Here is a 15,914-nt window from a genome sequence, read left to right as displayed (position 1 = left end):
AACCTGGACCCTGTGGTCGGCAGGCCGAGGCTCTATCCACTGAGCCAAACTGGCTAGGGGGCAGGATATGACATTTCTTAGCCCCTCCAGCAGCGGACCTTCGTTTTTTCCTCCAGGAGTGTGGTGGAAAAACCCTAGATCACCTTCTTGGATTCTTATTACCAAAGTTACCAAGAACACTGCAAGTGGCAGCGTACAGGGAGCTTCGCCAATGAGCGGTCAATAAAGGTGTTTATGCTCGAACTGGTTTGGCTCAGTGGATAGAGCGTCGGCCTGCAGACTGAAGGGTCCCAGGTTTTATTCCTGTTAAGGGCATGTACCTTGGTTGAGGGCACATCCCCAGTGGGGAGTGTGCAGGAGGCAGCTTATCGATGTTTCTCTCTCATCGATGTTTCTGACTGTCCCTCTTCCCTCTTTTCTGTAAAAAAAAAAAATCAATAAAATATATTAAAAAAGAAAAGAAAAGGTGTTTCCTCTACAGCTCATGAGCAGAGGACCCCCTGTGTTGTGTCCACTGGGCTAGGGGCATGTCCCTGCCGCCGGGGGTGGGGGGGGGGGGCTCATGCCCCCAAGGCCGGCAGCCAGCCCTGCGTTGTGGGCGCTGGGCTTGGGGGCGTGCGGAAACCCTGGACTGCGTGCGCGGTGGCTGCTGGGTCTCCGCACGCCCCCGAGGCCAACAGCCAGCCCCATGCGTTGTGGGCGGCAGGCTGGGGGGCAGGCAGACCTGGGCCACGTGGCGGCCACTGTTGCCAGGGGCACACCTCCCAGACCAGCAGCCCTGCATTGTGGGTGCCAGGCTGGGGGGTGTGGACCCAGGCTGCTGCTTGGCGCCGGCGAATGTGCAAGCGGTCATGGGGCAGGAACATCGACTTGGCGTCTGTGCCCATAGGCCTGGAGTGGCCAGGGGCCTACGCGCGGGCCTACAGGCTAGGAGTGGCCTGGGTCCCGAGGATGTTCCTGGGACCCAGGTCGCTCGGCGCCTGTGTACGCAAATTAGCTCGCCATCTTTGGGTTAATTTGCATACTCCTGTTTGGCTGGTGAACATGGCGGATGGACAGTCAATTTACATATTTCTCTTTTATTATATAGGATGTACTATTTGTTGAAGTGGTCAATCTGAATTTATCTAATGATTGTCACAGAAAATTTATAAGAACAACCTTTTTAAAAAATGTGTGTCTTAAATGACACTTTAAGGATGATGAGGAGATGGCTAAACAGTGTTTAATCTAGATCTCTGTGATGTGGATGCACATATCTTCCACCAGCCTGACTAAAAAGGATATAGCAGGGCACCAAGGTTTGATGGTGTGTGCGTGCCAGAATCTAATGACCAGACTACTATTACTTCTGTAACCTCACAATTCCTTTCAAGCTACTAATAATGCTTTCTTAAAATTTGGAACAATATTTTTCTTATTTTACTCACTTGCAAAAGCAGTTTGGCTCATGACATTTAAACAAATGAAATGTTGGCCCTTGGTTTGTCAATAATTGGCAGCTCAGTTACAGGATGCAGTATAGCTGCCCAGATTTAGAAGAAACAAGTGGAATAGGAAAAAAGAGAAGGGTGAGTGGGTAGATTCTTGGTTTCCTGATGTTTCCACTCAGTAGTACAAAATGCTCTGAAAGAGGAATGGACTTTTGGGAAGGCGTATTGCTTTTGACTGCCTTTAATCCTGAGCAGCAGTCTCAGTTTTCTACTTACCCTGGCATACATGCCTGTTTTCTATTGTGGAATGTGGTGAGGAAGGCAGCAGATGGGTGTTAGCACCTTGAGGTTAGGCTCTAATGAGAGGCCGCTTAGTTGAGGGTGAATCAATTTATGGTTTATAACACACGATGTTAGTATTTCACAGTTGGTAACACTGTGAAGGCCAAGTTGTGAGACTTATTGAACAGATAGTTTAAGAATAGTGTCTTTTTTATGTATTCTGTTCCACCAAACAACAGATTTTCTGACTAGCCTGGTTCTATTTTTCACCTTTATGTTGGAGTATAGCTTCTTGCAGTAGTATACCTCCCTGCCCCACTTTTCTCCACATATGAGTATACCACACTGCATCTTTCATAAAAGTTGTTGCACCAGTTACATTACTGTTGGCACATTATGAGAGTTCCAGATATTCTATGTCTTTGCCAGTACTTGATATTGTCAAACTTTTTATTTTTATCCATTCTCTTGGACATATAGATCGATCAGCTGACTGTATTTCATTGTGGTTTTAATTTATACTGCCCTGATTTGTAATGGCCATTTGGTTATGTTTTCTAAGTACCCACTCAAATCTCTTGCTTAGTTTTCTATTGGATTATATGTCTTTTTGCTGTTGATTTGCAAGAGTTCTACATATTTTCTGTTTAGGAATTCTTTGTTTGCTCTATGTGTTGTGAAGATCTTCTTCCATTCTGTGGCTTGCCTTTTTGCTTTTAAATGGGGTTCTTAATGAGCAGGAATGACTAATTTTAATATAGTTCTGCTTATTAATCTTTTCCTTAATTGAATTTGCTTTTTGAGTCCTGTTTTTTTTAAATTTTTATAAAGAAACCTCTGTCTATCCTAAGCTAATGAAGATGTTCTTCTAGATTTTTTTTAAAAAGCTTTGCTTTTTACATTTAGATTATAATTCATCTGGAGTTGATTTTTGTGTGTGGTATGAGATAGGCTCACATTTTTTTGTTTTGTGTTTCTCATGGATATCCATTTGATTTATTATTATTTATTGAAAAGACCATTCTTGGTCATAAATGAAGTATTCCTATATGTGTGGATCTGTTTATGAATTCTTTATTCTGTTCTATTGCTCTCCCTGCTTATTCTTTTTTAAAAAAAATATTTTATTGATTTTCTACAGAGAGGAAGGGAGAGGGATTGAGAGTTAGAAACATCGATGAGAGAGAAACATTGATCAGCTGCCTCCTGCATACTCCCTACTGGGGATGTGCCCGCAATCAAGGTACATGCCCTTGACCGGAATCGAACCTGGGACCCTTCAGTCTGCAGACTGACGCTGTATCCACTGAGCCAAACCGGTTAGGGCTATCTGTTTATTCTTGCTTCAATACTACCTTGTTTTATGTAATGTAAATTTTAAAAAGTCTTGATAATCTATTGGGGTAAATCCTTAAACTTTGTCCTTTCAAGATTATCTTGGTTATTCTTGGATCTTTCATATTCATATTTATATGACAATCAGATTATCAATTTCCACAAAAAAATATGCCAGGATTATAATTGAAATTATATTGAAAATGAAAATGAATCGGGAAAGAACATCTTTTTAGCAAAAAGTCTTCAAATCCAGAATATCACACCATTTATTGAACTAGTCTTTAATGCCTAGAAAATATTAATTTGATCTCTAGTTAAAGAAGTCAGATTAAAGGTTACTTGGGGTTGGTGGGGATTGATAGGGGAGGTACTACAGGGGAATGTAGGAATGAGTGCATGCATCTATTAAAACTTACAAAATTCTACACTTAAAATGGAATCAATTAATATCAATAAAGTCAATATTTAAAAAGAGAACCACTCAAACACAGTAAAATAGCTGAAATTAAAAAGACTAACAACACCAAATGATGGTGAGGATGTGGGAGCACTGGAACTCTCATACATTGCTGATATGAATGTAAAATAATACAACTACTTTGGAAACAGTTTGACAGTTTTATATAAAGTTAAACACACACTTACCATAGAATCCCACAGTTCCACTGTCAGGAATTTGCCCAATAGAAATAAAAACATATGTCTACCAAACACTAGTACTCCTTTCCACTTACCCTTTAGTTTTAGTTGAGACATTTAGTTGTTTCATCCAGGAAGCTTTTCTGAGCCTTCCTCAACTCTTGATTGTGTGGCTCTTCTTTGGACACTTAGCATCATTCATTTAACAAATAAACATTGAGTGTCTTTCATGTGCTGGAACTGTGTTAGGCAATGGGATTAAGAGGTGAACAAAGTTGATAACATTTCTTCCATCATGGAGCCTACAGTCTAGTGAGAAAGGCAGACATAAAACAAATAATCACCAAATAAGTAATTAGCAGTTATATGAAGGAATAGTACATGGTTTTATGTGAGAGTAAACCTGCCTGGATGGGGGTTGATCAAAGGAAAGAAAAATTAAAAGGTATATTTAACAGAAGCCCTTAGGATTATTAAGATGTAGGCAGACAAAGAATGGGGAAACCGCATTGCAAAAGATAAAGTTTTTTCAAAGGCTCTAAGTAAGAAATAGAGGAACTTGATGTCTCTGAGGAATGAAGAGGCAGGCCCATTACAGATGAGGAACCTGAGGCTCCGCGGTTCAGTGAATATAGATAGAATATACTAAGGTCATCAATGTAGTAAATGGGTAATAAATGGGTGAGTCTAGATTCAAACTTTGAATTGTATAAATCCTTAGTGTTCTTTCCATTATACCTTGGCATTCCATAGTGAAATTTGTACAAAATCTTTCCAACTGTGGTACTTTGTTTCTTTTCCAATACCATAGAACATTCTCTTACCATTTTCTATTTTTTAGCAAAGTAGATATTGTATGTGGAACTATTGCTGTCAACAGAAAAGGGATAATTGACCTGGCACTAGGCAGAGATGCTTCCATTGAATTTGTGGTTTTGAAAACTGATTTTAGCATTTAACTCAAAGGAGTAATTGAGCCTCCAGAGTTGTCAGGGCTATGGCATCTGCTGTGTACATTAATCTGTGGATCTCTTTGTGTGTGTGTGTGTGTGTGTGTGTTGGCCAGTAGAGCATTACACCTCTCAAACTTCATAGCAAGCCTCTTATACTCTACTAGAGGCCCAGTGCACGAAATTCATGCACTTGGGGCGGGGGGTGTTCCTCAGCCCAGCCTGCACCCTCTCCAATCTTGGACCCCTCAGTGGATGTCCGACTGCCGGCAGTCAGACATCCCTGTCACAATCTGGGACTACTGGCTCCCAGCCGCTCGCCTGCCTGCCTGCCTGATTGCCCCTAACCACTCCCCTGCCAGCCTGATCGACGCCTAACTGCTTCCCTGCCGGCCCGATTGCCCTCAACTGTCCTCCCCTGCCGGCCCGGTCACCCCCAACTGCCCTCCCCTTCAGGCCTGGTCACTCCTAACTGCCCTCCCCTGCAGCCTGGTCACCCCAACTTCCCTCCCCTGCTGGCCTGGTCGCCCCTAACTGCCCTCCCCTGCTGGCCTGATTGCCCACAACTGCCCTCCCCTGCCAGCCATCTTGTGGTAGCCATCTTGTGACCACATGGGGGTGCCATCTTGTGCAAGGGCATTATGGTCAATTTGCATATAACCTCTTTACTATATAGGATTTTATTTCCATTCAACAGTATAACATTGTAAACTTGACCCACCTCTAGCAAATATTCAAGTTAATATTTTACAAAATACTTAAACTCCTTTTGATGATTGCTTTCCAGATAGCTGATAAAACATTGAAATGTTAGCTTTATTTCTTTTCCATTTTGATGTGTACATAGATGGGGAAAGGGAGGGAAAAAGTTGTTATGATGCAAAGATGAAGTTGGATAGGACATTATTTTCCTCCAGACAATCTTCTCTATGACCCTGCAGTGAATTGCCCACAATCTAGGACAGCCGTGGGCAAACTACGGCCTGCGGGCCGAATCCGGCCCGTTTGAAATGAATAAAACTAAAAAAAAAAAAAAGACCGTACCCTTTTATGTAATGATGTTTACTTTGAATTTATATTAGTTCACACAAACACTCCATCCATGCTTTTGTTCCGGCCCTCTGGTCCAGTTTAAGAACCCATTGTGGCCCTCGAGTCAAAAAGTTTGCCCACTCCTGATCTAGGAGGTAACAGCCTGCTTGCTTAGAAGTCTTCAAAACTTCCATGTCATGTCACTTTTGTGCAATGTTCTAAGTAATTGGTGTCTTGTTAGCTTAAGACCAATTTTAGGAATCTATAATAATAAAAGCATAATATGCTAATTAGACAGGACAGCTGAACGATCTTCCAGATGTCATTCTAGACCTCCTTCCGGACAAAGCCACGGTGGCGGGGGCAGAGGCAGAGGCAGTTAGGGGTGATCAGGCAGGCAGAGTGGTTAGGGGCAATCATGCAGGCAGGCAAGCAGTTAGGGGTGATCAGGCAGGCAGGCAAGTGGTTAGGGGTGATCAGGCAGGCAGGCAGAGGCAGTTAGGGGAGATCAGGCAGGCAGGCAAGTGGTTAGGGGCAGTGAGGCAGGCAGGCAGTCAGACATCCCCCAAGGGGTCCCGGATTGCGAGAGGGTGCAGGCTGGGTTGAGGGACACCTGCCCCCCCTCCCCCTCTCCCCCCCTGCCTCCTTTTGTGATCTGATAAAATTGTGGTGTTGTGTTTATCAAAGAACTTTTGCCCCTATGCTTTTCCCTTTTACATGTTCTTTTGAAAAAAAAATATATTTATTGATTTCAGAGAGGAAGGGAGAGGGAGGGAGAAATAGAAACATCAGTGATGAGAGAGAATCATTGATTGGCTGCCTCCTACACTCCCCCCCCCCCCCCCGCACTGGGGATCTAGTCCACACCCAGGCATGTGCCCTGACAGGTAATCAAACTGTGACCTCCTGGTTCATGGGTTGACGCTCAAACCCTGAGCCCACAAGTTAGGCCCCTTTTAAATGTTCTTAAAAAAAAAATAGTGATTATAACATGAAAGAATGAATTTAGTTCCTGAGCTAATTTAAAAAATTCTTATTGGAGCTTTTCATTTGTGATTTTCATATCTTGTTCTTTTCAACCTGAGGAAGAAAATAATATTTAAAAGATTACATAAAGGTACTGAGTTTACTTATTTTGATAACCTTAAGCATTGGTTTTGTGGGTGTTTTGCTTGAATGAGGACTGTGGAATTGAGCTTTTTTTTAAACTCAAAATTTGGGAGTATTATTATGCCAAACACATGTTTTAAAATTTTTCTAAAATAAGATTTTATTATAGAGAAATAGAGGAAAATTTCATAGATAATATTTTGTATCATTAAGGAAACATTTAGTATTTTGTTTAGACTTCTCAAAATATATTTTTTCTCTTACAATGTTCACCGCCCCACTGTGATCTACCCCTGAACAATTTTTTGTTTCTGTTTGCAGGCAGCTATCAATGGTGTAATACCCCAGGAAAATGGCATTCTACAAAGGTATGTTATAAGGTGTTTAAAGGTAAGATGGGAATGTAGCAAAGCAAAAAAGAGACATTTGTTAATTTTTTGGTTTTACTTTTTGGTAGAGCATTTGACCTTTGGTGTATAAGTTCATTTTAATATAGTTACTATTCTTTCAGATATTTTTTATTAGTTATATTTGCTAAAGTCTCAACTTTCAACCATATAATGTTATTTCAGATTGTGTGATATTTTTAAAGGTGGTTTTATTTTATTTTTAAGAAAGCTTTTCTAGATCATCGTCTAATTTATAAGATGAAGGAACTGAATCCTTTAAACCATTGGTAGTGAGAAAACAATACATGGTTGAATAGTGTCAGAGCATGGTTATCATCTACCTATACAGGCTTTATCTCCAACTTCACTACATTCTTTTTTTTCTTTCTCTTGGTTTCTAAATTAAGTACATGATAACTTGCCATAATTTCAGTAAGTCCTAAAAATGAAACTTCCCAGAGCACTGAACTTCTTTACCTGAAGAATCCAGTATTGACATGTGGAATGATCTTCGTGGTTTTGTGTCATTGCCAGAAGGTAAAATTGGAAGATGATGCCAAGAGATCTATAATTGTTACAAAATAACTTCTTTAATTAAAAACTCATAGCTTTTCTCTCCTTAAAATTGGAGACTTTCTAGTTTTGAATTAAAAGAGCACTCTATAAAGTCATTGGAGGTAAAACCATTCTCCCTTCCAAATGTAGTTTAATTGCTTGACATCCCCTCCTCCCTTTTCTCAATTCAAACTTTGGCTTGAATTTTGGTGGCTGGGATTTCTAAGTCACTGAAGCGTGATCTGCTAAGTGCAGATGAGGCAAACAGAAACAGCAGACTAGAAATGAGGTTGTTTTGGAGAGGAAGAAAAGTGCTATTGCAAAAACTAAAAAATTTCACAAGGAACAGCAAAATGTGCTGTACTTATAGGAAACTGTGTATATTTAGAAAGGAAGCAAAATTCTGTTTGATACCTGTATCACCCTTTGATTAATGGTTTTTAGGTGAAAGCAATGATAAATGGACCTATCCTTTCCCCCTTTTAAAAAACTGTCAGAGTTTTATCCAGAGTAAATATAGCTCATTTCCAAAGCCTGTGCTTAATTTTTTGTTTAATCTTTTTTTTTTTTTTTTGCTTCTAAAGCATTTAATCCTAACCTTGTCTAGAAAGCAAACCAGATGATTATAGGAGCCTCCTTCATGATATTTTTTCTTCTTCTTGGTTTAGAAAGTTTTAGACTGTAAAATATGTTCCAGTTTTATTCTTGAGTAAATGTTATTTTGTTTTTTGTGCCAAAATTTTTGCTTGCTAAACCCTTGTGGATTCAGCTGCTGGGTTCTGAGTACATACTGGATATATCTTACATTTAATGGTATTTGCTATGGATGAAAGAACTGTAGAAATTCCCTTATCCCTGGAAACATCCATCTCCCTTGTTGCCGGTGATACTTTTTGCTTAATATATTTTATAACTAGAGATTTATGAGTGAATTGATTACTATGTAATTGGTTACTGTGATATTTGGGATGTAACTTTCATCAGAGTGGGTTGTTTTTGTTTGCTTGTAAAATGAAAGGAATTAATGATGTCCACAGACGAAAATCAGTTGTGTCTAGTTACAGTCTTCAATTATTTTCCTTCCTACTAACTTTTCTTCTTCAGCTTTGAAATCACTGTGGATTCGATATAACTGAAAATTATTCTGTATGGCTAATGAGCACAGGAAAATGAAAGAGGGCTTTTTGCACTTACTCATAGGCTTAACACTGAAAGTGGAAGACACAGTGCTAGGAATGGTATATGTTGGCAGTTAAAAGGATATTTGTATTGTATGTTTGATATTTTTAATAAAGTTGAGTATAGTCTGTGAATACAAGTGACTCTTAATTTGTCAGTTTATACATTAACAGAGAAAAGAGTTACTAACAAGAGTTTAAACAAACAAACAAAAGAATTATTTTTGGAGGGAGAAGAGCCCAATCCCTCTGCTTTATAAAATTTTTTGAAATCAGATTTTTGTGTGAATTTAAAAGTGGGAATATGGTTTTTAATGTATCCGTAAAGTTTACGGGCAAAAAAACAACTTTTTTTAAAAAAAATAATTTTTTATTGATTTCAGAGAGGAAGGGAGAGAGAGAGAGAGAGAGAGAGAGAGAGAGAGAGAGAGGAATTATTGACTGGCTGCCTCCTGTATGCCCCACACTAGGGATCTAGCCCACAACCCCGATATGTGCCCTGACTGGGAATCGAACCGAGACCGCCTGGTTAATAGGTCAATGCTCAACCACTAAGCCAAGCCGGCTGGGCAACAACATTTTTTTTTTATGTTTAACTTACTGTGCTAGGTAATTGACATATGTTTCCTTATTTAATACCCATTACAAACGTTAAGAGGTAAATGTGTTTGTGTAGCATAGATGAGGAAACTCAATGTTAGAGGGTTTACATAGACTCATTCAAGGTCTCAGGTGTAGTAGGTAGTGAAATCTGGATTGTTATCTTTTAAAACCCATACTCTTTTATATCACTCTGTCCTCTTCAAGGTCAGGAAGCCAGTCATGTCACAACTTCTGTGTTAAGATTTTTTTACCTTGGGTAAAAAAGTTGAAATTTAATACATGTATATAACATCTTTCTCCCACATCTTTGTTTTTACAGTTATTATTTTAGTTGTAAGCTAGTAAAGGCAGATTATTATCCCTCATTTTACAGGTAGAAAGAATAAGGCATGAAGTGACCTGGCCCAGATGATACAGCCTGATGTTGATGGAGTCAGGAATATAAGCAAGTCTTCTGTCTCACCCTCCAAGGCTTATTTCACTAGACAATATGTTGCTAATAAAACATATTTATAAAGTGTGTAACTTATGCAGTCACAAATGTAAATCATTCATTTAGTCAGTCATAAACACCTAGTGAGTACATACATAGCTATTACATCTTGGTATAATATTTTATATATTTAGCATATTGTCCAGAGTCTGTTTAAAAATTATTTTTGAAGATAGTTTATTGTTAGAAAGAAGTGCTGATGAATAAAAAGTAATTTCTAAAAGAGAGACGATTACATGTTTTCTCAAATTTTATGAGTTAATAGTTTAATTTTACTCATTAATTAAATGGGTGGTACTTATCACTTGGAGTGCGGGTGAATTTCCCGCCAAAATATAAGATGGCTCTGTCTTTTGGTTTTGTTCCATCCACCAAAAGGGTGGATTACAAACAAATATTTGGTAATACGCTTTGAAGATAGTTTATTGTTAGAAAGAAGTGCTGATGAATAAAATCTATATGAACCGAGTTAAAGACGGCTCCCGCGGAGTACACGCAATTCGCGCGAGCCGACTTAACTCGTTTCCCGCACTCCAAGTGTTATCAGTTCATATTTATTTTATTACCCAGACAGGTGTACTGTATATTTTTTTGTCCATTGTTTAATTCATTGAGAAAACCTAGAGAAGACAGGACTTGTTTTCAAACCTTGACCATTATACTTTCAGAATATATAAATGTCAGCGTTTTCTGATTTAGAAAACATCCGTTTTGGCTGATTAGTTTCTATTTACTGTTTTCTCTGATGCCCATTTAAAATATTTGATTCTTTGCTGAAGACAAGTTTATCTTTTAAACATGTATTTTTTGTACCTAGAGATTTTACCATGAGATAGACTTTTAAAAATTGAAATAAACAAGTGCAGAGTTCCTGTTTACTTTGCTGTTGTTCACTGCCTTCCAAGGACCTGTGTGGGTTGTAGAGGAAAGTTGAGAAAGGATAAAAATACTCCTCTAGTTGAAGTTTAGGTCTAAAATAGATTTCTCTATATATTTTTCCTTACCAATCAATGTCCTTTTAAAAATTATTTAAAACATTTTAAAATTTATTTTAAATTACAGTTTACATTTTAAATTCTTGATTAATTAGAAAAGAATATTGAGAAGGTCAAATTAAAGGATGGTAGTCTTCATCCTATAATGAAAATCTTAAAAATACTTTTTTTGAATGAACAATTTTGGATGTCCTTGCACTATTTGGATGCCAGTGAACATTAGTCAAAACTGATAGGTTCATTCATTAACTAATAGTCTCTCTCTTTTCCTCTCAGTTTTTTTGATTGCTAGTGAAAAACTCTAGTTAAATTTATTATCTTTCCTTGATTCTGAAATGGAGTAATTATAGCCAGTAAGCAAATTTCTCACATGATAACTTAAAAAACACCTCTTTGTGGCTGACAACCACACCCAATAGCCTGCTCTGATTAGAAATGTTAAGTTATTTCCTAAAGTTAGGGTTTGGAAAAGAGTAGAAAAGCACACTAGGAATTTCAGAGGGAATTTCTTATGGGGAATCAATTACACAGATATGGAGCAGGTTGAAAGAACAAAAGGGGATACCAGTACAATCCAAATATAATGACTACAGGAAATACCTGGACCACCAGTGCCAGATGGAGGTGGGTTCTGCTGGTCAACAAGGAAGGGACCCTAGGGCTAGAGTAGACTTGCAGTTACAGCATCCTGTGAGAAGGGTGATAGAGCCAGGACTGTGTGGGTGGGGTCCAAGGCACCCACTCCAGGAGGCCTGCTCCAGGACAGGTCTGCCTGGGAGAGACCCCCGCTGACCACTGACGGTCACTCCTAGTACTGGTGGGAAAAAGAAAACAGATTGGGAGAAGTTGAGGTTAACAGAACTTTGAATTTCAGAGGAAGGGCCCTAGGAATTTGGCTCCAGACATATGAGAAAGAATTCCTCCTTAGCTGATACTTATACATCTGACAGGATGCAAAAGGCCCCCCCCCCCTTTTTTTAAAGTATTGAACGAAGCTAGAAGCTAACACCAGTGGCTGATAGTGGAACAAAATCAGATGCCATTGTTATGGTGCTGTCACTTCTAGTGTGATGCAAACTGTAAGAAGAGAATTGTGTGTGTGTGTGTGTGTGTGTGTGTGTGTGTGTGTGTGTGTACAGCCCTTGTTTCTGTTACTGGTCATAAGGCCATGGTTGATATTTACCAGTTTCTTCTTCCACTATTTATTCTATATTTCCTCTGCCAGCACCTCAAATACTCAAGATTCTTTACCTGGTGGGACATCTCAAACATTCATTCTTGAAGAATTAGAATCCTTAGTGGTCCTGTCTTTAAAAAATAAAAAGGTTGTAGTTTTCCATAGCTCTTATTATTGGACATAACACAGAAAATAGTCCATTGTGTAGCAGCAACCTATTTTTTTTCTTGGTAATCAGGACCAGTCATTCCAGCTAGTGCTTCCTCCTTTGCTAGTTGAATCAGTAGCATGAGGCCAAGGGACATTCTTAAATTCTAATTCAGTGGGAGAACTGTGAAAACATTACATACCTGGGAACTATGATCTCTGAACCACCTAAGCAAAAGTTTGGTAAGTTATTAGGCATAATAGGAGGAACCACCACCACTTAATTCTCATACCCATGTTTTCTGGCAGCATGAGAAACACCACTGTTTGGTCAATGATGAAATCATATACCTCATCCTTTTAGGTGGAACACCAAGCTTTGAGGGTGTTGTCTCCCAACCTGTGCCATAACTCTTTAGCAGGTCATTCCACTGTTCTATCAAGCTAGTTACTTCTGGTATATGCAAGTGATACCAGTGCTACACTTCTTTTGCTGTGAAATGAATTCCTGGTTAGAGCCAGTGTTGTGTTGGAAGCCAGAGAGCAATAAGGCATTTTCTAAATGCATGATTGGTGGTGCTTGCAGAAGCATTGCTGCCAAGGAAGTTAATCTCATATTCAGAAACTCTTTTTAAGTGAGAACATATTGCCTCCTCCATGCTAGAAAAGATCCATTACCAGATTCCTGAGAAATGGTTCCATATTGGTCTTTTCGCTTGCATTTTGGGCAGTAGTTTCTCTAGCCAGATTCAGACTTAGTGATGGGGAGTTGATGTTATATCTATGCCTAACCTCCATTTCTGTTAGCATGGCACATTGTATAAAATGTGCTGAGCAGACCTGGGATCCTAAGGGGGAAAAGCTGACTGACATCAACAGAACAATGTCATCTTATCCGTATTGAGAGCCCCTTTTTCAATGGATAGCTTATAAACATTCACCTTCAAAACATATAGATTAACCTTTTGTGTCCATTCTAAAAGATCCATTTTCATATTTCTTTTCTAGACTTTCCTTTTTTCTATTCAAGTCCTGATCAGCTGGCCAACTCATTAACTATCAGCGTGGATATGTGCCTCAGGATCTTTTCCTTCTAAATGAAATGGTCAACCTGTGGCACTTGGAGGCTTTTCTTTCACTACTCTCTTTGATTGGTGCTGTAATGCTTTAGCAGCCTATTTTTTCCAACCATTTTTCCCTTTCTCCTTCCAAATATTTTTTTCTCAGTTAACTTAGTTATTATTTGATGGGAAGTGCAGGGTACAACAACCGGTCTTTTACCCTGACATGCTTTTGACCATTGGGCCGCTGAGACTTCACCAGGTGGCAGGTCCCTACATTTTTGTACTTTATACTTTTGCTCTTCAGGACCAATCTACAGGTGATCAAGATCTCTCCAGACTAGATTATTATGACAAAGAGCAGGAGAGTTAGCATAATCTTCAAGAAAAGTCAATGAAGATATATTGACTTTTATCTTGCTGGGTGAAGCAAAATGCTTGTCATGATGCTTGCAAGTTTTATGGAGAAAAACAAAGTATATGTAAGATCATTTACTTCCTGTTGTCCCTCTCTATGTAATAACCCTATCTCCGTGGATTTCTGGAAGCCAATTTGGGATGTCTACCAGTTACTGAGTGTATCTTTTTCAATTATACATTCAAGCTCTAAGGGAAAAACTACAGGGTAGGTTGACAGATTGAACCCATTGTGGGTGGATTTGGGCCCAAATTTCATATAGCACCATGAACTTCAATTTATATCCCCAGGAATTAGAATCAATTTAGAGTTAGCATCTTTTAATTCCCTAAAGATCTAGATATTTTTCTTTTATCTGGACACAGACACCCTAGTAAATGGCTGTAGATCTGTGAGGGGAAGTCTTAAAGGAAAATTATAATACATACATGTGGCTCTGTTGCATTGTCTTTGGGGGCACCGGGGACTTTATGTCTGAACCAACTTGCATTTGGAAACTGCGAGTGACTATAACTTTCCATTGTGGTTAGGGAAGTTAGGATTTAGAAAGTCAGATCTAGGGTTTCTGTATATAGATCAAGTAATATTTTAGTAGACTGATTTTTAATTTTGTTCCTTAGAAATGCTATTTCATTTGAGCACTACTAAAGATCTCTGCAGGTTAAACTCTATGATTGCCTCTTTTTGTCCATGCTGTCCATTAACTAATTGCTTCCACCTCTTTCTTTCTTTTTTTAAAAATATGTTTTTATTGATTTTTTACAGAGAGGAAGGGAGAGGGACAGAGAGTTAGAAACATCGATGAGAGAGAAACATCGATCAGCTGCCTCCTGCACACCTCCCACTGGGGATGTGCCTGCAACCAAGGTACATGCCCTTGACTGGAATCAAACCTGGGACCTTTCAGTCCACAGGCTGACGCTCTATCCACTGAGCCAAACCGGTTAGGGCTTCCACCTCTTTCTTATTATTCTGCCATTTGATTTCTGCACTCTGAGATCACGCTCACTAGGGAGTCTTTTTCAGTGGTGCCATGTCATTCCCAACCCAGAGAAGATAGCCACTACAGGGGTTTTCAAGAATGCGGATTCCCTTACTAATGTATTTCTCAATACTTTACTGCAGTGTCCTCTGGGATCTCATGGATAATGTGGTAGAGGATGTATCTATAATCAGGTTGTACATGATAAATCAACTTGAGCATTTGCATTTTTCTAAGCATTTGGATTTCTTCTACATTTTGCCAGGCAAGTTTGGGCATTTCATCCTTATTCAATGGAGACTCCTTTGGGACTTAAGTTTTACTCAGTGAACAATCAAACTATTAGAGGTACTTGAAGCTGCTTAAGCAAACATGTTATTTGGCCCTATCCAAACCTTATGGTCAGACTCACTTCAAATTCATTTTCACACCTAATCCCTAGGTTTTTGTGGATGTAATTTATGAAAAATCGTATAATAATTTTTGGATATAAGCTTTCTTCTCTCAGTTAAGACATTGTACTTGTTTTCTTGGAGCATGCCTAGATCTGATTTTGGAGGCAATAAGGAATGGTGGTGAGTTTTGAGAGTAGGTATCCATTTCAAGGCAAGTGTCGCAGGTAAGGGTATTGACAGTTTCCAGTCAAGAGGTGGGCTAACCTTTTCAGTCATGGGAGGAGGAGCTGTTTCTGCTTACAAAAGAAATTCAGAGAGACTCCAGGGATTCAATATTCTAACCATTCGAGTGCACTAAGGTATCCCCATTTCACATCTTAGGGTCCCACTCCTTCTAAAACAGTGCCTTAACTTTTACAAAAGAGACTTAGAAATTGTATATTCAACTTTCATTGTAATTATGCAAGCTGCAAAATTAAAATTTGGGTCTAGTTCTCAGCAGGATCATACATGTGATTACAGAAATAAGAAACTTTTTTGTTTGTTTTGTTAATCCTCACCTGATGATATTTTTCCATTGATTTTTAGACAGGGTGGAAGAGGCAGGGAGAGACACTGAGAGAGAAACATCAATGTGAGAGAGACACATTGATTGGTTGCCCTCCCACATGGGCCCCAATCCTGATTGGGGTGGGACTGACCCTGCCACCAGAATCAAACCTGGGACCCTTCCACTG

At 39.2% G+C, this 15,914-nt stretch overlaps 1 protein-coding gene across 2 annotated transcripts in view; it reads left to right on the top strand.

Moving 5' to 3' along the window:
* FAF1 (Fas associated factor 1) overlaps positions 1-15,914 on the top strand; it is a 324,982-nt gene that overhangs the window by 36,680 nt on the left and 272,388 nt on the right. For both annotated transcript variants that reach the window (XM_023752761.1, XM_023752762.1), the window contains one exon: positions 7,106-7,152. In XM_023752761.1, the coding sequence (XP_023608529.1) occupies positions 7,106-7,152 (47 nt within the window). The remainder of the gene's footprint in view (positions 1-7,105; positions 7,153-15,914) is intronic.

This window comes from Myotis lucifugus, unplaced genomic scaffold (genome assembly GCF_000147115.1).
Source record: "Myotis lucifugus unplaced genomic scaffold, Myoluc2.0 scaffold_37, whole genome shotgun sequence".
Classification (NCBI taxonomy): Eukaryota; Metazoa; Chordata; class Mammalia; order Chiroptera; family Vespertilionidae; genus Myotis; species Myotis lucifugus.
Note: the sequence above shows the minus strand (reverse complement) of the source record. Positions and strands in the feature narration are given on the sequence as shown.